The following is a 23,833-nucleotide window of genomic DNA, read 5'->3' as shown; positions in this document are numbered from 1 at the left end:
CTTTGGAAAGTCATTGACAGCAGGTTACAAGGAAAGACAACACAGAGAAAAAGTATAGCTCAGGAATCCTGAGGATCTGACTACCAATTCTACTCCATTCTTTCACAGCTGTGAGACCTGGACAAGTTTCTGAGTGTTGGTATCTTTATTTCCAAAAATGAGATGACAATACCATCTCCTGGAGCCATTATAAGGATTAATGAAATAAACAGTCTACGGTGGGAACTGCCCAGCCCATAACACAGAGTCATGACCTTCCTCAAATGTTTGAGTCCATTAATTATTTTTTCAATAATTTCGGCAATGTTAATATGAAAGGATAATTTCTTGAGTAATTCATGCATGCTTTGTTCTTTCTCCTATTGTTTTTTGGTGTGCTTTTTTCCTTTTCTTTTCTTCCCTCCTCCTCCCTTTTATTTGGGGGGGGGGGGTTCTTTCCCATCCCAAGAGGGTAGCCATTTTTCTATGTTCACTTGATAAAACAAAAGCTAAAGCTGTCCATCTCTAAGAAAAGATAAATCTTGCATAGAGCTTTTGTTTTCTACTGCTTATTGAAAGGGTTATACTGGATCATCTCAAATACAATGGAGGTGGGGGTCAATACTTTTAGATTGGGAAAATGAGGGGAGGGGTAATAATGCTCTGCGTGAGCTTGATTTTGCATGTCTTTTTTTTTTGTAATTTTTTTTTTATTGGAGTTCGATTTGCCAACATACAGCATATCGCCCAGGGCTCATCCCGTCAAGTGCCCGCCTCAGTGCTCATCACCCAGTCCCTCCATTCCCCCTGCCCACCTCCCTTTCCACTACTCCTTGTTCATTTCCCAGAGTTAGGAGTCTCTCATGTTCTGTCTCCCTCTCTGATATTTCCCACTCATTTTCAGACTCCCAGATAGGCAAATTCCCAGGAGCTGGAGGCTTAAGCAAACTGGAGGGTTTTTTTCAGTCATTACTTTCATATTTACATATTGCTTATATATTTAGTTCAAATACCTTTTCTTGTTTAAATATAATTTTATGTCTTAGGTGTGTCTTGCATCATTGCTATATATTTATGTGAAATTTCAATTTTTATCCACTGGAAATCATCCTTTCATTACTTGATTTTTCTGTATGTTCTTTTTGATACTATTTCATTATTTTTACATTTTGTAATCTTTAACTTTTTTGTTTCACTGTTTTTTCTTTTTGTCTATTTTAGCTCAGTTCTACAAACTTCCCCTGCTTTGCTTTACAATGGTGAGTAAGAGAGCTGGAATTTTGTCTGTTTTGTACACTGCTGCATCTCCCATGCTTAGAATAATGCCTGGCATATGGTTGGTACTTAATAATAGTTGCTGAATAAAGAACAGAATTAATGAATTCAAACTCTCAGGAGCTAGAAGCTTACTTAATTAGTTAATAGGAAGAGAGATAGTTTTGAAGACCGTGTATGATCAAAGTTTGGGAGGCTAGATGAGCAGAAGGGTAACAAAAATAAAATAATGAGAATTTACCAACAAAGCAGCAATTACTAATGATCACTGAGCATTTAAGTGTGCCAGGTATAGAACAGGACATTTCAAAAACAATCTCTCATTTTTTTCTTCACAATTCAATGATAATAGTAATAATAATGGACATTTATTGAGGGTTCACCATAGGCAAGGCATATGTTAATTGGTTTATACATATGATCTTGTTTAATTTTCCCACTGACCCCTAGGTACCTACTTCAAAGAGTGGTCCTGAAGATTAAACAAACTAATTCAGGTAAAACCCCAGATAAAGCTTGCACATAATAATTATTTGATATATCTTATCTCCCAGCTGCATCACCATTATCCTCATCTCAGCCTCAACCTTCTTCTCCTCATCTCCTCCTTCTCCTCATCTTTATTAATTATCCTCATTTATTAGGAGAAAAGTCTAAAGCCCAGACACACTGAGTTAACTAGGAACAGCTGGGAAGAAAATCAGCAGTGGGGGGAAGGGGATGTTGAAATCTGGGTTGTCTGCTGTCAGAATCTGATTCCTCCTGTGAATTTTATAACACTTATCACAAAAGGTGTCCAGGGGGCACCTGGGTGGCTCAGCAGTTGAGTGTCTGCCTTTGGCTCAGGTCATGATCCCCAGGTCCTGGGATCGAGTCCTGCACCAGGCTCTCTGCATGGAGCCTGCTTCTCCCTCTGCCTCTGTCTCTACCTCTCTCTCTGTGTATCTCTCATGAATAAATGGATAAAATCTTAAAAAAAAAAAACTACTTCCAATGCAGTGACATAGTTTAAGCCCTACCCCCTTGCATCCCACTCTAAAATAATTTGACCCACAGAGATCAGTAGGTTCATTATCAGATTTTATAAAATCAGACCTCAAAATCAAATCGGATTTCAGGAAGTTCATGTGTGAGTCAGGGCACCTACCTCAGCCCTGACCCATTGGAAACACTCCACATCTATTTTACACACCAGAACAGTTGCAATAACTATGGAGTCTTTTCTAGAATGTCAGGACTAAGAATATGTTCAAAAGGACAACAGGTCACCCATTTACTCACAAAACTTCTTTTACGAATTCTACCTTTCTCTAGCTGATAAGTGAAGACTCTCCCAGCCTAGAGATGGATGTGACTGACGTTGACCTATTTGGAAATGTAGCCGTTTGAAATTTCCAGTCAGATGCAGATCAGCTTTGTTCAGCTGACACTTCAAGTGTGAATCAAAATTCATCCAAACATTAGCAAAATTTCATAAGCCCTGCTGATCACGGGGGGGCGGGGAGAGGGGAGAAAGCTCTTGATTTAATCTAGTGCTGAGCAAACGGTGGGCATTGTCACTGTGCTATGCTTATGCTCTTACAATTATTACTTTTAAAAACGTATTGAAATTTCTCTCGTGGATGCCATAAATGTCGACAATAAAGCCTTCATTATTAAGGTTAAAATATTTCTAATAGAAACAGATATGAGACCAATGAAATCAGAATGTTTAACTATGGTCTTTGTTTTGTTTTTAAGCTTTTAAGCATTTTCTCAGGTGTGTGTAGGTGTATGTGTGTGTGTGTGTAAGCATCACAAGCATCACTGACAGATCTCCTGGGAAGCCAGAAGCAAGAGAGCTGCCAGGATCTTTACACATAATATTAAGTTAACTCTACAAAGACCTTGTGGAACAGATATTACCCTTTGTTTGCAGCTTGGAGGCTCAGAGAAGCAACATCTATAAGCTGAGGATTGGCTGGCTGGATGTCCACAGCTCCTGCTTCGATTCTAGTGTGCACTCTCTACCGTAAAGGCAGCAGAATTGAACACAATCTTTCTCAGACTCCCTTGCAACTAAGACTATGGAGATGATGTAAGCTATGTCGGACAGATGCCCTTGCAAGACTGTCGTCTCCGCTGGCAAGCAGGATTGTGGAATTGTGTGGGGGCAACATCTTGGCTTCCAGTTGCTAGCTTCGAGGGCGTTGAAAGGCAAAACATAGGGCATTTATCACGTATGTGTACAGATTTTCCCGGCAAGCCGTAGCTCTGGAAGAGGCAGCTTCCAGATGCCTAGATGGCAGCTATGGTGGTCTTTCTGGAGCCAACATTTCCGAGTTAGCTTCCCATTTCCCCATTTCCATGACCGTAGCAACTTCTCTGACAGGCCAGTTTCGCAGTGTGACACTGAGCATCCTCTCGGAGACCTGGCACAGAACCTGCTCCTCTGCCTTTCCAACTTCTCCCATATTAATTCCTACTGCTTGAAATTTTGGTTTCTGTTTTATTTCACTGAACTCTGACTGATATTATTAAGGACCATGCTTATTCAGCCAAGGCTTATGGTCTAGATTCAATGCATGCCTGTGAAACTCCCAAGTCCACACACTTCCTTTGATAGAAAGCTATGGAATAAGATTCATTTTGTATCTGGTGAGCACAGATACTGAAGGGGTGTGGAGTCGGGGACCAAGGTGGCCGAGCTGTTAGGCCTTCCTGGTGTGGGGTACTCTGGTCCTTTCCTTTGTACTGTACCCTGTGCTGTAACCTCCTCCCTAGTCACAAAGCCAGGATAGTATTCATCTGTTTCCTCAAAAGAATATATACAATGGACAAAGGAGCTTGTTATTGGCTTTTTGTCACCAAAGCCTAAGCCTCAAGATCTCAGAGACTAAATTTCCCCTGAGTTGGGAAAGGTAGGACAATAAAGAGGAAGTGAAGAGAGCCAAGACATGTGAAGTGCATGAGAAGGCCCTGAGCTCCGTCCCTCTCACCTTTGTGCCGGGACTGATCCTAGGATGTGTGTGTTGAAAGATGATAAAAACCCCACGTCATTCGGGAATCCTAGAACAGAAAAATCCTTGTGCACCTTCCTGGAGACAGCCTGGAGAGGCACCTGGTGTTGCCCAGGCTCAGGGCAGCACAGGAGCAGGAGTGAGTAAAATAATCCCGAATTGAAGAAAAAATATGGTTTCCACTAGGGCTTGAAATTGAATTCAATCCAGTTATACAAAATGAGTTTACATTTCTGGTATCCATGCTGAGTGCTATAGTCTCTTACTACACAGTTTCCAGCTAGTTCTCACACTCACCCTCCAGTCATTGGACTAGAAAATCAGTCATCAAACTATAGCTATAGGCCTATGGGCCAAATTCAGCCTACTGCCTGGTTGGGGGTTTTTTGTTTTGTTTTTAAATTTCCTTGCCTATTTTTGTAGGTTAAATAAAACCACAGCTATGCCTCTTCTTCTTCTTTTTTTTTTTTTTAAGGATTTTATTTATTTATTCATGAGAGACACAGAGAGAGAGGCAGAGACACAGGCAGAGGGAGAAGCAGGCTCCATGCAGGAAGCCCGACATGGGACTCAATCCCAGGTCTCCAGGATCAAGCCCTGGGCTGAAGGTGGTGCTAAACCGCTGAGCCACCCAGGCCGCCTGCCTCTTCTTTAGGTGGGTGTGTTTGCAGAGTTGAGTAATTGCAACAGAGACGACTATGGTGCAAAGCCTAAAATATTTACTCTCTTTTTACAGAAAAAACAAAAAAACAAAAAACCAAAAAAACCAAAACACACACACACAGACACACACACACACACACACACACACACACACAAAACATTGCCAACCCGATGTAGGACACAGGCCCTTCCTGACTCCATCTCATCTCTTCCCCACCCTCTGGTCCTTTTGCTCCCACCCTGGGGGCAAAGTCCCAAATCAGAATCAACCAAAGAGTTCTGCCTTTTTCTGCTCTTAAAAACTCTATCTTTATCCAGATCCAGCTTTTCCTTCCTAACCTGCCCCACCCCCCCAACCCACGTCCAAGGATGGGGTTGTCTCTTGACCACGTTTCTGGATCCTTGTGTCCTATGACCCTGTGCTTTCCTGGTACCCTCCCATCTCTGGCTTCCTTCTATATCCTTTAGGGGCTATTCTTCCCCTGCCTGCTGTTAAAGTCAGTGCTTTCTGGGGTTGTCCTCGGCACACTGGTTTCACCCCAGTCACCCTGGATGCCCCAGATTCTTCTCAGGAGGACCAGGTTTCACCAAGTATCCACCTATAAGGAGGTGAACTGGCCTACATTATGGACTTTAGGGGCTTATTCCTTGATCGAAACAATACAACACTTCGGCCGTTGATTTAGTCAATAGAATAGTAGTCTTGAGCAAATAGCTCCAAGAGTAGAATGATCACTCAGTAGGCAAGGATTAAAAGACATGGTAGCCTAGTGGTTGACACCAGACGCTCTAGAGTTAGATCCATAAGCTATAGATTCGAAGCTTCCCTGCTCTAATCCATGGAAGCCTTGAGTAAGTTTACCAACCACCTGTGCTACACTTTCTTCATCTATACAGTGGAAATGAAGTATTAGAACTAACAAGTTTACCATTTAGGTGTAATAAATACCTTGCATAATAAAGTCTTATTCTCCTTGATCTCAGTTTTAAAAGAGATGAGTTCAACAGTTTCTCTTTCTTTTAAAAAATAACAGGGTGCCTGGGTGCCTCATATGGTTGGGTACCCAATTCTTGATTTCAGCTCAGGTTGTGATCTCGGGGTTGGGGGATTGAGCCCCATGTCAGGCTCTGTGCTGGGCATGGCACTTACTTAGGTTCTTTCTCTCTCTCTCCCTCTCTCTCTGCCCTTCCGTTGAGCTCGCTCTCTCTCTCTCTCTCTCTCTCTCTCGAAAACAAAACCAAAAAACAACCCCCACCCCGCCACCACCACAATCCATATATTTCTTTTAACCATGTGTGGGGTTGTAAACAGGAAATAGTTCACTTATATTCATTTATGCATAAGCTAAATGCACTAAAAGACTTTTCCTGAAGATGTATAACAGCTCAGAGTGGAGGAAGAGAAAATGGGAAGTTACCTGGGAAAAGGGAAGAATCCAGTCTAAAGGATTTCAACAACCAATAGAGTAAAACCTCAAGGAGAAAATGGCCAACTAGAGATGCTTACCTTTGCACCCCTCACAGGTCAGTGCATTATAATGGTATCCAGATGCTCTATCTCCACAAACAACACATAATTCATCTCCTTTTATTCTCCCTGCTGATGCACCCATTCGGGCCTTTTTTGTTACAGGGATCTCTGCTACCTCAATCTCTCCCTGGTAGACAGTCTCAGCTGGCATCCGCCTGAGTTCATATATCCCAGAAGAATACCACTCCTCAGGATGCTGGGGGTAGAAACCCAGGTTGGAATAATAGGATGATGACGAAATCTGTGGTTGAACTTGCGGAAATTGAACATTGTTGTATTGGGAGTATGGTTCCACATCTAGATTCTGTCCCCGAGGTCCTGCTGCTTGTTCTGTTAGGACACCTGAGCAAGAGTAACAAAATTAGAATTAATGTCTAAGACCAAAATTTAACTATATTAAAAAAAAACACTGTGAAAGGATTTAATGAATACAGATTCAGAAAACTATCTGCAACATAAAAGACAGATCAAAGACTCATTGTTAATAGGTAAAGAGCACTGGCAAACCAATAAGAAAAATTCAACAACCCCATGGAAAAAAGGATAAAGGATATGAATGGACAGTTTTTAGAAATACAAAGTGTTTTATAAATGTACAAAAACTGAATTTAAACTAATCAACAACTATCAACAACTAAATTTAAAATTAAACTGCAATATAAAATATAACCATATTCATCCTCAAATGAGTAAAGATTAAAATTGCTTGATAAGTGTAGCCGGGGTGGCTCAGCGGTTTAGCACCTGCCTTCAGCCCAGGGCATGATCCTGGAAACCCAGGATTGAGTCTCACATCGGGCTCCCTGCATGGAGCCTGCTTCTCCCTCTGCCTGTGTCTCTGCCTCTCTCTCTGTGTCTCTCATGAAGAAATGAATAAAATCTTTTTAAAAATAATAAAATAGTGATAATAATTATTATTCCTACTGCTATTATTACGAAATGAGTCTTTTATCTATAAAACCTATAGGTATTGGAAAACTATAAGGTTCTGAAAATGCTTCTATTTCCAAGAGACACAAACCATGGCTGTTTCAGAAATAGAAATATTTAAACCATGCAAAATACTAAAAAATTTAATAAACATAAATAAGATATAGGAGAGTACACAAATGTGTCTGATTCTTCAAGCACAGTCAGGCAACCCCAGACTGACATTCCAAGTCCACCTCTAATGAACAGTGGACTTCAGGCACATGACTGAAACTACTGATGAACCTGTTTTTCAAGGCAGCCAGCTTGGGATGAAAATATCTATAGTGAGGGATATGCTGAGGATTGAACGAGGTAATACAGATTCACAGTCCCTCATCTAAAACCCTTGGGGTCACATGTGCTTTGGGATTCAGAATTGTGTGTTTTAGGAGAGCATACGGTGCTGTTTCTCCCAGCATGGCCCAGGACAGAGCTCTGAATACAATGCAGCAGCCTTTCCCACGATGAGAGGTCCAGATATTCATACTAAGTAGAATAAATAAAGGTCATCAGTATCCTCAAATCCATTCAGGTCAGCTTTTGCCGCCAGAGAAATTTGTGTCAAACTTTGGATAAAACATTCAGGTTTTAGAGCTTTTGGAATTTAGAATTGTCAGTTAGGGACTGTGGATCTATGTATCTACACACACAGATACTACACGCATAGATACTACTACTCTTTGCAGTGCCCCAGACCTGGTGGTGGTTTGGGTTGGTATTATTGCTACTACTACTATCAGGAAAGTCTCAGAGATGCCATCTTAGCACCAGGCACTTGACTAGTTTCAACTTTTTCACAAATTCCTATGAGATGGGTAACATGGTCATCCTCACTTACAAATGGGTAGCCTGAGGCACAGAGAATTTAGGCAACTTTCCTCTTACCTACCTAAATAGCTGAGATGTGACAGTCGGACATCAAAGCCACGTGCTGAACCACTCCTCTAGGACAATTTCAGATGTGTGATACCTTAAAGCATGATGATGAATGGTTTTCTCTTCCTCCCCCTGTACTTCCATGCCTCTGCTTGCAGGTAAGCCGCAACCAGGTGTACAAGACTCTCCGTGATCCTACCTTTTCTTTTCCGGCCATTTCTCATGTTTGACTTCTCTAAACCTTGAATGTGCATTGCTGCCTCCAGACATAGGACCTCCCTTCCCTGTCCCCAGCTGCTTCCTGAGCTAGAACCTTCTGCAGCACAGCCATTCATTCACAGAACTTCATCTCACTCTTCTCCACTTACCTATCTCCAAATATCCTTTTTGAGTATAGCTTCTCTTAGGAAGTTTTCCCTGACTTTAGGACTTTAGGTCCCTGGGCATCATGAATCTAGTTACATGGTACTTACCTACCCTGCCTGGGCTTCCCTTGTTCACCTGGAAAGAAAAGACATCATGCTGGGTGCTCTTATAGTTGTTCTTTGTATCTGAAATCTCCATAAGTATAAGACTAATTGTCTATGGGATGAGAATTCCAGGCTCTTCCACAAGGGTGAAGTGGAATATATGCCTATCAAAAGTTTGTTGAAAAGAATGCTTTCTGCCTTGATTCAGAAAAAGATTGTTGAACCACAAAGTATACACCATCTGGGCAAAAATTAACCTCCTATCTTTCATGCCTGACTTCTCCATATAAAACCAGTGTTGAGTCGGTATATCTGACAGACAAAAAGTTCTGCAACAGTCCTTTGTCTTATAAACACAAAATGGAAGAATATGAAAATATGATATTATTACAGCAAAAAGAAGAGATAAAACATAAGTAAAATCCTGATCTATTTCATAACCAAATATGACTAAAATTTGTGGAGTGAATAGGCTTGAAAAGAATGGAAAAGCATTAAAAACATTTGTTTTACTTACTCTTCTTGCTAGATTTTTAGCCTCCCTGTCAATGACCTGTTCCCACACCCAGCCCCAGAATCTCTCTGCCTACAGATCCAGCAAAGTGAAGCAACTTGCCTGAGGCCAAACAATTAATGACAGAATCTGGAGTTTTACAAAATCCAGGGAAATGTGTAATTTTTTTCTCCTCAAGTGACAATTCCAAGACCTCAAAGCATTGTTTCAATAAAACTAGACTTCCTGTTATCAATAAGACACAAGGCAGTCCCAACTGCAGTCAGATCATGGTCACAAGAGCGTGTCGGTCTTTGGAATTATTTCAATCAAAATGGAAAGCTTTCACAAAGACATTGATATTACGTGAAGACAATAAAACATGGTAAGAATATGAGAACAGCACATGTTATTAAATGATGCTTCTATCCTCAAAGCACATCTACCTCTAGTATTTCAGTGTGCCTGCCAAATCTCCACAGTATGGGGCAACTTATAATAATAATTTTTTAAAAACCCAGCATGGTCAACACCACCCAAAACAGAGGATCAGAACAACTTCCATCATGAACTGACTGTGAGACTTTGAACAACTGCCTAACATGTTTCTGTTTTAATTTCTTCTCTAAAAATGGGAACTATTAACAGCCCAGGCTTGCTACCTTCTAAGGTAGTTGTGAGTATAAAATAGTTGAGAAGTTCTCTCTTCTTGAGAAGTTGAATGCCATAATAAGGCATGTTTGTTTCTTAAAGAACCTCGCAAGATCCTGATTTTAATAGTTAACTGATAGTTAATGCGTAATTATTGAGACTTAGTCTGTTTTGATAACCTAAGTTACCGGATGCTTCTTTCATTTATGAATATATAGTGAACACTTGCTCTTTACCAGACACTGTGGTAGACTCTGAGGATTCGATAGTGAACAGGACAGATAGAATAGAGATACAAAAGGCCCCGGTCCTTATGCACATACACGCGTGCGTGTGTGTCCATGTGCGTGCTTGCGCCTGTAGAGATGTCAAGGGCTGGGACAAAAACAAGCAAACAAATAACAGAACCTTTTGATAGAGCATCAGATGTGGAAGGGGCGGAGGTAAGTCAACTTTATTTATTTTTTTATTTTTGGTAAGTCAACTTTAAAGTATGCTTTCTAAAAACGGTAAATTTGGGCACCTGGGTGGCTCAGTCGGTTAAGCATGTACCTACGGCTCAGATCATGATCCCAGGGTCCTGGAATCGAGCCCCACATGAGGGTCCCCATGCAGCAAGGAGTCTGCTTCTCCCTTTGCCTCTCCATGCATTCTGTCTCTTGCAAATAAATAAAATCTTTCTAAAAAAATTAAAAGGTAAGTTTATTTCTACTTTAATACAATTTAAAGCCAATATATACATATATTGGCATATATATATATATATATATATATATAAATTTCGATTTATCAGTGCTTTTCTGGAACCAGTCTATCAAGGATAAGGGAATTTAAATTCCCTTATTATAGGGAATGCTCCCTGAGAGTTTAGGAAGAGCTTTTTTTTTTTAAGATTTATTTATTTATTTTAGAGAGAGTGTGTGAGCATGTGTGAGTGGAGGAGGAGCACAGGAAGAGAGGGGGATGAGAGAGAGAGAGAGAGAGAGAGTCTCAAGCTGACTCCCAGCTGAGTGCAAAGCCCAACACAGGGCTCAGTCATATGGTCCTAATATCGTGACCTGAGCAGAAACCAAGAGTCGGACTTTTAACCAATGAGCCATCCAAGCACCCATTGGAAGAGCTTTTAAAAGGGAACACAGGGGATCCCTGGGTGGCTCAGCGGTTTTGCGCCTGCCTTTGGCCCAGGGCGCGATCCTGGAGTCCCGGGATCGAGTCCCGTGCCGGGCTCCGGCATGGAGCCTGCTTCTCCCTCTCCTCTGCCTGTGTCTCTGCCTCTCTCTCTCTCTGTGTCTATCATAAATAAATAAAAATAAAAAAATAAATTTAAAAAAAATAAAAGAGAACACATGAACGGACACCTGGGGAGTCTGAAACCTGCAAAGGAAAGCAAAATGCTTCTCAGTGGAGAGTCTCTAGCATGCAATAGTTTCTGTAAAAGGGTGCCAGCTAAGGGAACTTCCCGAGGTGATGGAAATGTTCTATGTAGCCAATATGGTAGCCACAACCATGTAAGAACATCTGATATGTGGCTAGTGATCTTGAGAAACTGAGTCTTAAGTTTTATGCAATTTTAAATAATTAAAATTAAAAACTATGCAGCCACATGTGGCTAGTGACTACCATACTAGAGAGTACAGCTCCAAGGAGTCTGTGATCAGAATCCCTGTGTACCCAGATAGGAGAACCAGGTTCAGGTAGTAATGAAGGCACTTTCTCATGATCTCACAGTTTGTTTCCAATGAGCCTGGTAATGGTTCACATTATATCCAATTTTTTTTTTAACCCCTGGCACAATGCTGACCATAGTAAATGTTTCATGAATGGAAAAACTGCCTTCTCTGCCTTCCTTTATTTCCCAATCCATGGTTACTTAACTAGTTGATATAGCTTCATTTATAAGCTACTTGCCATTCCTGGCCTTTGTGATGTTGGTGACTTTCTCTGGCTTGCCAGTGGATCACCTCCTTTGTGAGGCCTTGGTTAATCTCCCCAAGGATTAATCTTACCTACTCTCTGTCCACACTTCCACTGTAGCACACTGAAGCATGTACAATCATTTGATTTGTTTACAGGCTTGCTTTCCACGCTAACCTTGAAGTAGTACAACTGGTTACAAGGACCCTACTGCATAGACAAATCTAGATTCAATTCCCCTGCAACTTGCTAGATGCACAAACTTGGCAAAGACATTAAGCTTCTCTTCCTTCCTCTATAATGTGGAATAATATAGTACCTGGGTGAGAGGTCATACTACAGATAAGCTAAGACAGAGAATGTAAACTGCATAGTGCTGAACCCAGCATAAACATTCAATACAATTTCTTTAATACTGTTGTGGTTAGTCTGTGAACTTTTGGGGGAATATATTAGATTCTATCTCCCCCCCACTTTTTTTTCATTCTTGGCACTGTACACGAAGCCTGACACAGTGTGCTTAATAAATGTCTGTGAAATGCAAATAGTGGAAAAACTTGCTTCTCCCACCTTCCAACTAATTTCCTAAATACAGTGTTAGTCACTTTCAAACATTATATTTAAATAATAAAACAGTATGCTACTAAATCTATGACCAAAAATATGTTCAAGCTTTTTTGCAATGGGTTTGCCACCAGAACACAGGTGTCATGAAAACCACTGCTAAACCTAAACCAAAATGGGAAAGGAAAAGACTCACATCAACATCGTCGTCATTGTACACGTAGATTCGGGCAAGTCTACCACTACGGGCCATCTGATCTACAAACGTGGTGGGATCGACAAAAGAACTATTGAAAAATTTGAGAAGGAGGCTGCTGAGATGGGAAAAGGCTCCTTCAAGTATGCCTGGGTCTTGGATAAACTGAAAGCTGAATGTGAACGTGCTATCACCATTGATATCTCCCTGTGGAAATTCGAGACCAGCAAGTATTATGTGACCATCATTGATGCCCCAGGACACAGAGACTTTATCAAAAACATGATTACAGGCACATCTCAGGCTGACTGTGCTGTCCTGATTGTTGCTGCTGGTGTTGGTGAATTTGAAGCAGGTATCTCCAAGAATGGGCAGACCCGTGAGCATGCCCTTCTGGCTTACACACTGGGTGTAAAACAACTAATTGTTGGTGTTAACAAAATGGATTCCACTGAACCACCCTACAGCCAGAAGAGATACGAAGAAATCGTTAAGGAAGTCAGCACCTACATTAAGAAAATTGGCTACAACCCCGACACAGTAGCATTTGTGCCAATTTCTGGTTGGAATGGTGACAACATGCTGGAGCCAAGTGCTAACATGCCTTGGTTCAAGGGATGGAAAGTCACCCGTAAAGATGGGAATGCCAGAGGAACCACGCTGCTTGAAGCCCTGGATTGCATTCTGCCACCAACTCGTCCAGCTGATAAGCCCTTGTGTCTGCCTCTCCAAGATGTCTACAAAATTGGTGGTATTGGTACTGTACCAGTGGGTCGAGTAGAGACTGGTGTTCTTAAGCCTGGCATGGTGGTCACCTTTGCTCCAGTCAATGTTACAACTGAAGTAAAGTCTGTTGAAATGCACCATGAAGCTTTGAGTGAGGCTCTTCCTGGGGACAATGTGAGCTTCAATGTCAAGAATGTATCTGTCAAAGATGTTCATCATGGCAACGTGGCTGGTGACAGAAAAAATGACCCACCAATGGAAGCAGCTGGCATCACAGCTCAGGTGATTATCCTGAACCATCCAGGCCAAATCAGTGCTGGATATGCACCTGTGCTGGATTGTCACACAGCTCACATTGCTTGCAAGTTTGCTGAGCTGAAGGAAAAGATAGATCGTCATTCTGGAAAGAAGCTGGAAGATGGTCCCAAGTTCTTGAAATCTGGGGATGCTGTCATTGTTGATATGGTTCCTGGCAAACCTATGTGTGTTGAGAGATTCTCTGACTATCCTCCTCTGGGCCGTTTTGCTGTTCGTGACATGAGACAGACGGTTGCTGTGGGTGTCATCAAAGCAATGGACAAGAAGGCAGCTGGAGCTGGCAAAGTCACCAAGTCTGCCCAGAAAGCTCAGAAGGCTAAATGAATATTATCCCCAATACCTGCCACCCCAGTCTTAATCAGTGGTGGAAGAACGGTCTCAGAACTGTTTGTGTCAATTGGCCATTTAAGTTTAATAGTAAAAGACTGGTTAATGATAACAATGCATCATAAAACCTTCAGAAGGAAAGGAGAATGTTTTGTGGACCATTTGTTTTTGTTTGTTTGTGCGTGTGTGGCAGTTTTAAGTTATTAGTTTTTAAAATCAGTACTTTTGGGATCCCTGGGTGGCGCAGCGGTTTAGCGCCTGCCTTTGGCCCAGGGCGCGATCCTGGAGACCCGGGATCGAGTCCCACATCGGGCTCCCGGTGCATGGAGCCTGCTTCTCCCTCTGCCTGTGTCTCTGCCTCTCTCTCTCTCTCTCTCTGTGTGACTATCATAAATAAATAAAAATTAAAAAAAAATAATAATAAAATCAGTACTTTTTAATGGAAACAACTTGACCAAAAATCTGTCACAGAATTTTGAGACCCATTAAAACAAAAGTTTAATGAGAAAAAAAATATGTTCAATATTATAATTATTGTAAAAATGATTTGTTACCCTTTTGGCTGAAAATTTAAAAGGTAAGATTATCTTTTGAGAAAAATATTAAATATACAATATTACATTATATGGTCTTTGTTTTCATTATAATCTATGTTTTACTTCAGAAAGAAGAAATAGCCTGAGCCTAAAGCTGAACTTTTTACTCATCTGATTCCCCACAGATTTGGGAGAAATCTTCTATGACACTAGTTTGGTAAATCAGTGTTTCTCAATCTCGTTTTATTTTTTTCACCACAACACATAGCTTGATATATAGCTTATATCATGACCTCCATATACATTTAAACATCTGTAGAAGTAATTGAAACAGAATTTCCATGAAATAACACATATTCTTACTTCTTGAAGTGAACTCTGACATTTCTATTTACTCTACTCCTATTCTATTCTATTCTATTCTATTCTATTCTATTCTATTCTATTCTGTTTTTAAGGGTGATCATAAGCCATACATAGACTTTATGACCCACTGGGATCTGAGACATGCCATTTTTAAAACACTGCACTACATAATGTACTTCAAAGTGTTTTTTCAAGTGTCTACAGGCATCAATGTTAGAATTTCCTAGTGTTGAACTCAAAAAATCTTGCTAACCTTATATAATATTCAATGAAGAGTTTTAGGGAAAACATACTTAACATTTTATCTCAATGAGATCCTCACCTGTTCAAACTCTCAAAAATCACCCACCCCAACTTCTCACCCAGTCTTCTGATTCTGAGACATCTTTGACAGAGATCTGCTGCTAACATCTCGAACAAAAAGTCCCCCCACTCCCTCAACCCAGTTGCAAAAGTTCGGCCAAGAGCACCTGTGAACAGTGTCTTACCTTTAGCAGGCTTCATGCTCATCATTTCCATGACAAATTCTGATGTGTGCCTATGGCAAGGACAACTTTGATTTGGATTTTCTAACCCCTGAAACTGCATTACCATTCTTAGTTTATTCACAGCAACTGAAAATGAGACCAGGTAAGAAGCAACAGAGGCCAGAGGTTGTGTGGTTTACTGATTAACTTCATTACAGAGCAGAATATTTGTAAATGTTTATGAGAAAAGTCCTCCATGCCAAGTTGCCTAGTAAGCTGGAAACTAGTCTCTCAGCTAAACATTTTTGGGGAGCACTTTCCAGTTTTAGAATTTAACATGTAGAGTAGGCTTCTGTTCAGTGGCTCTAAAAGTGAATTTAGGGTCAAGTACCATGCTCTATGTCTTGACATTTGTTCCTATCAAAAGGCTACAGAATAATACAATTTTGTAATGGCAGAAAGCATTAAAGCCTAATGCTTAACAGCACAAGGCCAACTAACCTGGGTTTATTTCCACTGTTATTTAGTGGAATTGGGTCCACTCCTCCCCAAATTGGTATGTTGAAGTTCTAACCCCCAGATATCAGCATGTGACAGTATTTGAAGAGAGGGTTTTTATAGAGGAAATTAAGTTAAAATAAGGTCATGAGGATGGTCCCTCATCCCATAATACTGGTGTCCTTATACAAATGGAAAATGTAGACACTGAGATAGACGTACAGAGAAGACACTATGAAAAGACACAGGGAAGAGACAGTCATCCAGAAGCCAAGGAGAGGGCCAGGAATAGACCTTTCCCTCACAGTCCTCAGGAGGAATCAATCCTGCTAACAGGATTTGATTTTGGACTTCCTTGGTACTCACTAGCTCTACAGATTTGGACAAATGGACAAATTCCTGAACCATCTTCTGCCTCCATTACCTCATCTGTAAAATGGGGCTGATAACCATATAACCTCATAGAGTTAACTCATGAGCATTAAATGAGATAATTTGTATAAAATGCTTAGCACAGTGGGTGGCTACCCATCATAATTACACTGATGTTATGATTATTTGGCTTTTGACTCCAGTTGTAGGGTGACTTGCTTACTGAGTAGGAGTAATTTCTGCAGCAGAACCTGCTGACTATAGATAGCAAGCTTGTAACTGTTGGTTACTTTTTGGAAGATAAAACTTTAGAATAGGATCCAGCAGGCCCAGGGTTAAGCTCACACTTCATGCAACCAGACGCCCTGTATAACCTTAGGCCAGTCTCTCAGCTTCTGTGGGCCTCATTTGTCTACATCACAGATGGTAAAACATAGATAATAATTCCTGCCCTACTTCCTTCATAGACTTGTTGTGAAGATAAAAACACAATAAACATGAAAGCAGTTTGAAAGGCAAATGTATATAAGTGCAGTAATCATGGCCAAGACATTTCTACAGCCTTCACACATTTACAAAGTGGTTCCACATGCATGAAATCATTTGATCCTACTTGTATCCTCTGAGGAGGTATTATTTATGATGCCCTCTATCTTCTACCATATTTTATAGACTCTTACAAGGCAACTCAGTGACGCTAAGTGATTTGTCTAAAGCCATGGAGTTAGCAAGGGATTAAGTTAGGACTTTAACCCAGGTCTTCTGACTCAAACCCCGTGGTTGAAACATAAAGGCATACTTGCCCTCATTGCCAAGAAAAAGGAAAAGAGTGATAGTTCATGGTTATGTTTCCACTTGGATTGCCAAATCAAGATTTACCATTTGCAAAGCTGTTCTCAATCCTTAGTCTACTTCTGACCTCATTCTCTTCTCCTCACAGCCCAAGAGTTATCCTTGCCTGGATGGGAGAGCTACCCCTAGAGGATATACACCAGGATTAACTATCTCTGAATTTTCTGTTTTAAGAATTCTCAGGGCTTGGGTAGGGCTTTGCACTCAGCATAGAGTCTGCTTGAGATTCTCTTTCTCCCTCTCCTTCCACCCCTCCCCTCCCCCAAACTCTCACACATTCTCTCTCTAAAATAAATAAATAAATCTTTAAAAAAAATAATTCTCTACTGACTTTTTCAAGTCAAACAAATGGGCCTTTTGTCCTCAGAAACTGCTATACTAACAAGGAAATTAGTGTACAAGTGAGCTGATCCAGGAAACAATTGTTGCTGAGTGAAATTCACATAGGATGTTTTCATAAGACTGATTGGAATACTTTCATAAGACTGATCTGTTTCTCTCTCAGTGATGTCCAACTGCTTTGTGCTATTTTTTTTTCTAAAACTACATTTTCTTTTGATAAGGCATGGATAGTTTGGAAAAGGCATGCAGTGAGATGAAGATTTGTAGAGAAGTAGCCAGTTGGTGGGCCATTCAGGGCCTCACAGGCTAAGAAACAGATCTCAAGGGCATTCAGAATAACCAAGCTGAGAAAGGGAAAATCAGGTTACAAATCTGTACATCTACAGAAATTTTAAAAATTGTGAGCATGGTAAAAGCTACTATTTCCTTTTTAAAAAGATTTATTTATCTATTTATTTGTGAAGGAGAGAGAAAACATGAGCAGGGGTAAGGGCAGAGGAAGAAGGAGACTCCCTGCTGAGCAGGGAGCTGGATACAGGGCTGGATCCCAGGACCCTGAGATCATGACCTGAGCTGAAGGGAGATGCTTAGACTGAGCCACTTAGGCACCCCAGAGTTACTATTTCTTGAGTGCTTTCTACATGTCAGATACTATGCTTCAGTACATTTTTCATTTTTTAGCAGACTTCCTACATTCAGGTCCATCTCTGTCATTTACTGGTATGTGGTCTTAGGCAAATTCCTTAACTTTATGCAAGTGACTTACTTTATTTAATCAAGTTCTCAGAAGAATACCTGGCACATCATAAGTGGTCTACAATTATTTGCCATTGATACTAATTATAACAACATAATCAAAAATAAAAACGTGGATTCCACAGCTATTGTTAGCAATGCTATCACACCAAGATGAGATAGAACATGTCTCATTCCTTAGGGCATCCAGACATTTATTTCCATACTGCTGGTTTTTGTTGCCTCCGTGAAGATTCCTTGCATTCAACAATGTTAAGATAAATAGAACTTCCTTCCCTTAGTGAGTAGAGTGGTATTTATCACTTTAGCAAATAGTGACACCACACTGCAAACTCCAGATTAATTACATGGTGTGAAACCAGGTTTACAGAACATTTTCCCACACAGCCCTTCAAATCTCCCAACAAGCTGTGATGTGTCATAATTACCCCTGTTCACAGGGGACAAAACTAAACTTCAGAATATCTCCATTGCCTTGAAGACTATTTTCTTTCAATTTCATTGCTTATTTCCATTCACATTCAGGGAACTTTTCCTAATATCACTAAGCTAGGACAACTAGGACTCATTGCACTGAGAACAATCGATATGGGAGCCTAAGATGGTACCTTCTCTTGCTCATTCTGTCCTGTTGTTAGAATACTTTCCTATTAGTCTGAAATTCTGTAATTTTTTTTTCAGTTCTTAAAGCACAATTTGCCAGAAGAATACATCAGTTATATTGAATCTCCTAACCCATTCATCATGCCAAACTGCGGGAAGCTGTGGACTTTGCCATTATTACCTTTTATTATACACTAATTGCATAAAGACCCTGCCTTCTTCACTCATAAGATTGAAGCCTTTCTCAATTCACTAAATTAATCTTTGACCACGTTTCCTGGCTTGCAGGATGTCCCAAAAGAAAAGAGACTTCTCTCTTTTGGGTCACTGCATCCCTCCATGCCAAGGCCTGCATGTGGATTGAGTTACCAATGAGCTGGGTTCCCATCTGGATTTGTCAGGGACATTGTAGCAGCAGAATAAATTAAAGAACCTCACGAGGTCATTCCCGCCTCACCTCTACAATTCCTCCTGTCTGGGCTTCTCTCCTTCTTTTCTACAAGGACCAGCCTAGGAAAACAGAGCAAATCTGCACTATCCTCTGCCTCAAATTCTTAGCCTTCCCTTGAATATTTAAACTGATTTGGAGGAAAAAATCACTTTTAAACCGTATGGCAGACCCCTCTCTGGTAGCAGTGTCACATCCTTCAGGCCACCCCTCATTTCAGCCACAGACACAGCAAATAATCACACGTAAGCTCAGACTCGCCTTGTATTCAGTTTGTCAGTTCCAGAGCATGCCACACATCCTTTTGTTTTCTGCCCAACACCACAGGAGAGAGACCACATGGCCTGACTCCACCAGGAGTGATAAAAGCACAGTGCAGAAGTGCCAGGGAGCTCCAGAAGTTCTCCCTCAACCTGTTAGTGACTGCCCCAGTCCCTGGTCCCTCAGAAGACAATTCTCTGTGCTACTCCTGGGAGAGTCCAGTTCCCCTGTCCACAGCAGTGACCCTCATAACTTATCTTATGCTGGTTTTCCTCTTTCCCTCTCTCCTGACCCCGGTCTTTTGCTTCCATAACCCACAACCACCTCTCACATAAACTGTGTGCATACAAGTCCTTGCATCTGGCTCTTCTCCTTCAGGGTAACCATTTCTAAATGTGGAGTTGCTTCCCTTTCACCTTAAGCAAAGCCTTCAGAGAGTGAGGGTCCATAACCATGTGTGGAAGATGCTGAAAGGTCATCACTGTCTCTGGTGCCCATTATTGAGTGCTCATCAGTATTTGCTGAATAATTGTCATACCACCTTCTCAATGTCCTAATGTAGGGATTTCATTATGGTCCATGCAGTTACCTGCAGGGTGGAGGACCATACCCAAAGCCACCTTGAAAGTCATACCATGTGCCAGATGAATACCAGTGAGTCCCAGTCACCACTTTCTGGCACAACTGTAGCAATTTGTGGGCCAAATGTTAAAACTAGAGAGTGGTTCTAGAATTCTTGGTCTAATAATCTTTTACTCATGCTGGTTAATGGGAATGCAAGGTCCAGAGCCAGTTCTCTAGACTCTTTCAACTGCCATAAATAAAAATGAAAAGACAAGGCCCTTCTGAGTCCATTCCAGACTTTGAGCTTTTTCATTTCCTATTCCCTCCACCTAGAATGTTCTCCTTGACTTCTTGCCTTTCAGTCTCAAGCCCAGTTGTCAAATCCTCAGCGGCCCTCCCTGACACACCAGTTAGAGCAGCCCCATCTTTCCAGTTACTATAACACCCTGTCTTATTGTTTCATAGCTCTTACCTCTACCTGATGTTTTTTTGTCTATTTATTTATTTGTTTTTTTGTGTGTGTGAGTCTATCCTCCACTAGGATCTTGCCTTTATTATTCTCTGCTTTATTTCAATGCCCAGTATATAGTTGGTACTCAATATTTGGGTCAAAGAAATGATTGCTATTCATAGGCTATACCATAAACTTCACTTCCCTTTGTTGTAAGAACATGATAGCTGTTACTCATTATATGGACCACTGGAAAAGAATCCCACTCTCCAGCTAGTTGAGCCCATGGGTTAACTCTTCTGAGTCTCTGGCACATCTCGAGATCAGGAGTGGTGAGTTTGGCATTGTGAGTTACTCATCCATTGGTCATAGTGTTTTCCTTGGTGCCCTGCATCCTAAGCTCAGGGTGAGAAGTCCAACGAATCCATCAGGGTCATCAGGACACAAATGAAGATGGGGAGGAGGAATAAGGAAATGAACATGTAAGCCTTCATCCACCCCTTTGGTGTACCTTTAGCTCAGGTTTGTTGAGTAGAGTGAGACCAAGGCCCCAGGAGGAAAGAGATGTGATAAAAATGCATAGAGCTGGCTCTAGAACTTAATGCAGAAAAGGAAAAAGTATCCCAATGCCCATGCCAGATATTAGTCTACCAGGAGAAAAGACTACATGAAGATTTGAGGACACTGCTCTAGCCAGGAATAACAGCTGTACTTGCAACTCATGCAGCTTATACTCTCAGAAATCTTAAGTGGCAGTGTTAGAAAACAAGATGGGAATGTGGTCTAGCAAAGGAGAGCTGAAGGAAGAGCAATACCAAAAGCATGAGTCACTGTGGCTTCCCTAAGCAATCACTCCCAGATGTTTCTAACTTGACAGCACTCCCACCACTCTTTCTCTACCTGCTCACATTTTTTTTTTAACCTCATGGCTGGTGAGGTCAGCCTTCAAGCTAACATGCTTGCTTGCAATCATAAAATTACAATGAGATGAAAAAACAATCTTACATGGAATTTTCCCTGTAATTCCATGGAATTTTCCTTAGTCTGTGATAAGCACTTACAGTTCTAATTATCCTGTGAATTCTGATTAGTGGACAAAATTATGAAGATGTCTCTGCACTGAGTATCTTAAGGACTAATAGAAGGGTGGACCAGAAGCAAATGGTTAGGTAGCTGGACATGGAGGCAGGGCCTGTTGGCCTTGAATGCATGCATAGAATGAAAAAAAGCCAAATGGAAGAAATAAGATGCAGCAAGTATGTTTGAGAACTGGCATTTCATAAATAATTACTACTGCCTTTGGTAGCTCTGGGAGTTGCTGATAAATATCTCTTTTTTCCCCTAAACCTCTTTCTCCTTCTCTTTTATTATTTATTACTTGATTCTTATTTATCAAGTGCAATGGGTTAATAAAATATGGTCACTGCCCTTAAGTGCTCTTATACTGCACAGGGCAGGTAGATATGCAAATAGGTAATACAAATAATGACCTCTTTTTGGAAATAACCCACAAAACCATTACACACTAAGATGCTAATGACTAGTAGGTAATGGCATCAGCTATTAATTAATCTCTTTCAAAGGTGTCTATAACCAAATAAGGGATCACGTGCCTTCAAACATTGAATTCTGAGGAATTATAAATGCTTGCTTTGCATTTCACTATCATAGTCTACCACTGTCCAGGCATTAACGTAGAGTGGAAAACTGGGAGTATGCAAGCCTCCCAGAAGGGAATTATTTTTATGAGTGGCAGAAGGCTTCCCTGCCCCATCTCAAATACTGCTGCTGTTGAGTCTGTGCTGATGTTCCCAATTGAGACTCTTTATAATGAAAAGTTTTTTCATAAATGTATAAAGTGAAGCAATATATCATTTTATGGTTTCATCTAGTTACAGATCTACTGAAAACAACTGAGAACAGTTTGTTCTCAATCCAATTTAAGTGACTAATCATGACACTGTGCTATATATCCCCCAGCATGAGGTGAATAGTGGAAAGGAAACCATAATCTAAGTAACCTCAGCCTTTTATAGGTATAATATTAAACCATAAGAAGCATGATTTCATACTTTAGTACATGCTATAATAATATCAGAATTAGCCTGGAACAGGAATCCGTTTTTACTCCCAGGTCTGTTAATTATCTAGCCTCGTGGCCTTGGACAAGTCACAAAGCTCTCAGTCTTGCTGTCCTCATCTATAAAAAAGAAGACCATTAGGTTCAATAAATCCAAGGTCTGATCTACCTCTAACCCTGCATAGTAGCTAATGTTTATTGAGTACTTAGAAGGAACAAAAACATTTGCCAGGTTCTGTTGGATCCATCATCTAGGCCTTTTTTTCTCTCTTGTATTTCCAAGTTGCACTTTGTTTTTACTTATATTCAAATAAACTCAATGACTTACCAAATAAGTTGTCAGAAAGAGAAAATTCTTCGGTGACAGGTAAGTGGGAGTGTTCGATGAGATTCATTTTTGATCCCATCCAAATTGTCCTACTTGAGAATGCCCTTTCGCTATGGTAGTCTTCAAAAAAACTCTGAAAGACAAATAAGTAGTTTGAGGAAGGGCAGTGTAGTTAATTGGCAGTGTAGATAGTTCATTAAGAGAGGGAGGAAGGGAGTAGCATATACACAAAAAAGCAATTAGATCCCTTTGTAGACATTTTGCCATAGTCTTTCTGTACATATCTATTTTCAATATTTACCACTTTTACATCTCATTTGGTCTCACAAATGTCCAGGATATGTGCTTTCAAAAGAGATACTCTCTAATGTATCTGGAAAAATATCACATATTTTCATTTAAATTTTAGCACTTGAGAAATTTGGGAAAGATTTGATGACATTTTGGTTATGTCTTTTTGCTTTATAAGTAAAAAGAAAAATAGAAAGGCATTGATTAAAAAAGGGATAAATTGATGACTTATTATCTTAAACCTTACTCCAAAGTTGAGTAGGTATTTACAAAGACAAAAAGGCGGATTTAAGACCACTTCCTGCTGGAATCTTCTTGAGTAGGCACTATGTCAGCAAATTAAAAATTCAGAAGGTGTTATCTCAGGATCTTAATTTTTGGTCTTTAGAGAAAATTTCAGGGGCTTACATTTTCACTCGCAGGGTCTACCATGGTCTTATATTTATGTGGGCTAAAAAAAAGTTATGGTAAAAGAAAAATAATAGTAAATCTCACCAAAGTGTCCGAAGTTTCATCCTGAGGAAATGTCCAGAATGAATCCAAGAGCCCAAGAGAAGCAATATCCACTTTTGGTTATATCTTTAGGTCTTCTTTTCCTCCTTCCTTCCTTCCAAGATGTCTCCTACTTTCCTGAAGAAGTAATTTGAAAGGTCAAGTAATGAGA

General features: G+C 40.6%; 1 protein-coding gene across 8 annotated transcripts in view; it reads right to left on the bottom strand.

Moving 5' to 3' along the window:
• The window catches only part of NR1H4 (nuclear receptor subfamily 1 group H member 4), a 110,954-nt gene that overhangs the window by 32,322 nt on the left and 54,799 nt on the right, over positions 1-23,833 (bottom strand). For 6 of the 8 annotated variants that reach the window (XM_035699359.2, XM_035699356.2, XM_035699358.2 and 3 more), the window contains 3 exons: positions 23,665-23,799; positions 22,879-23,011; positions 6,424-6,789 (listed from right to left, as the gene is read on the bottom strand). In XM_035699359.2, coding sequence (XP_035555252.1) covers positions 6,424-6,789; positions 22,879-22,957 — 445 coding nt within the window. In that variant the 5' untranslated portion in view covers positions 22,958-23,011; positions 23,665-23,799. Of the gene's footprint in view, positions 1-6,423; positions 6,790-15,344; positions 15,497-22,878; positions 23,012-23,664; positions 23,800-23,833 lie in introns of those variants that run through there. The other 2 variants (XM_025438849.2, XM_025438850.2) reach the window with 1 other exon arrangement.

This window comes from Canis lupus, chromosome 15 (assembly GCF_003254725.2).
Source record: "Canis lupus dingo isolate Sandy chromosome 15, ASM325472v2, whole genome shotgun sequence".
Taxonomy (NCBI): Eukaryota; Metazoa; Chordata; class Mammalia; order Carnivora; family Canidae; genus Canis; species Canis lupus.
This window is presented reverse-complemented; position numbering and strand designations above follow the sequence as displayed.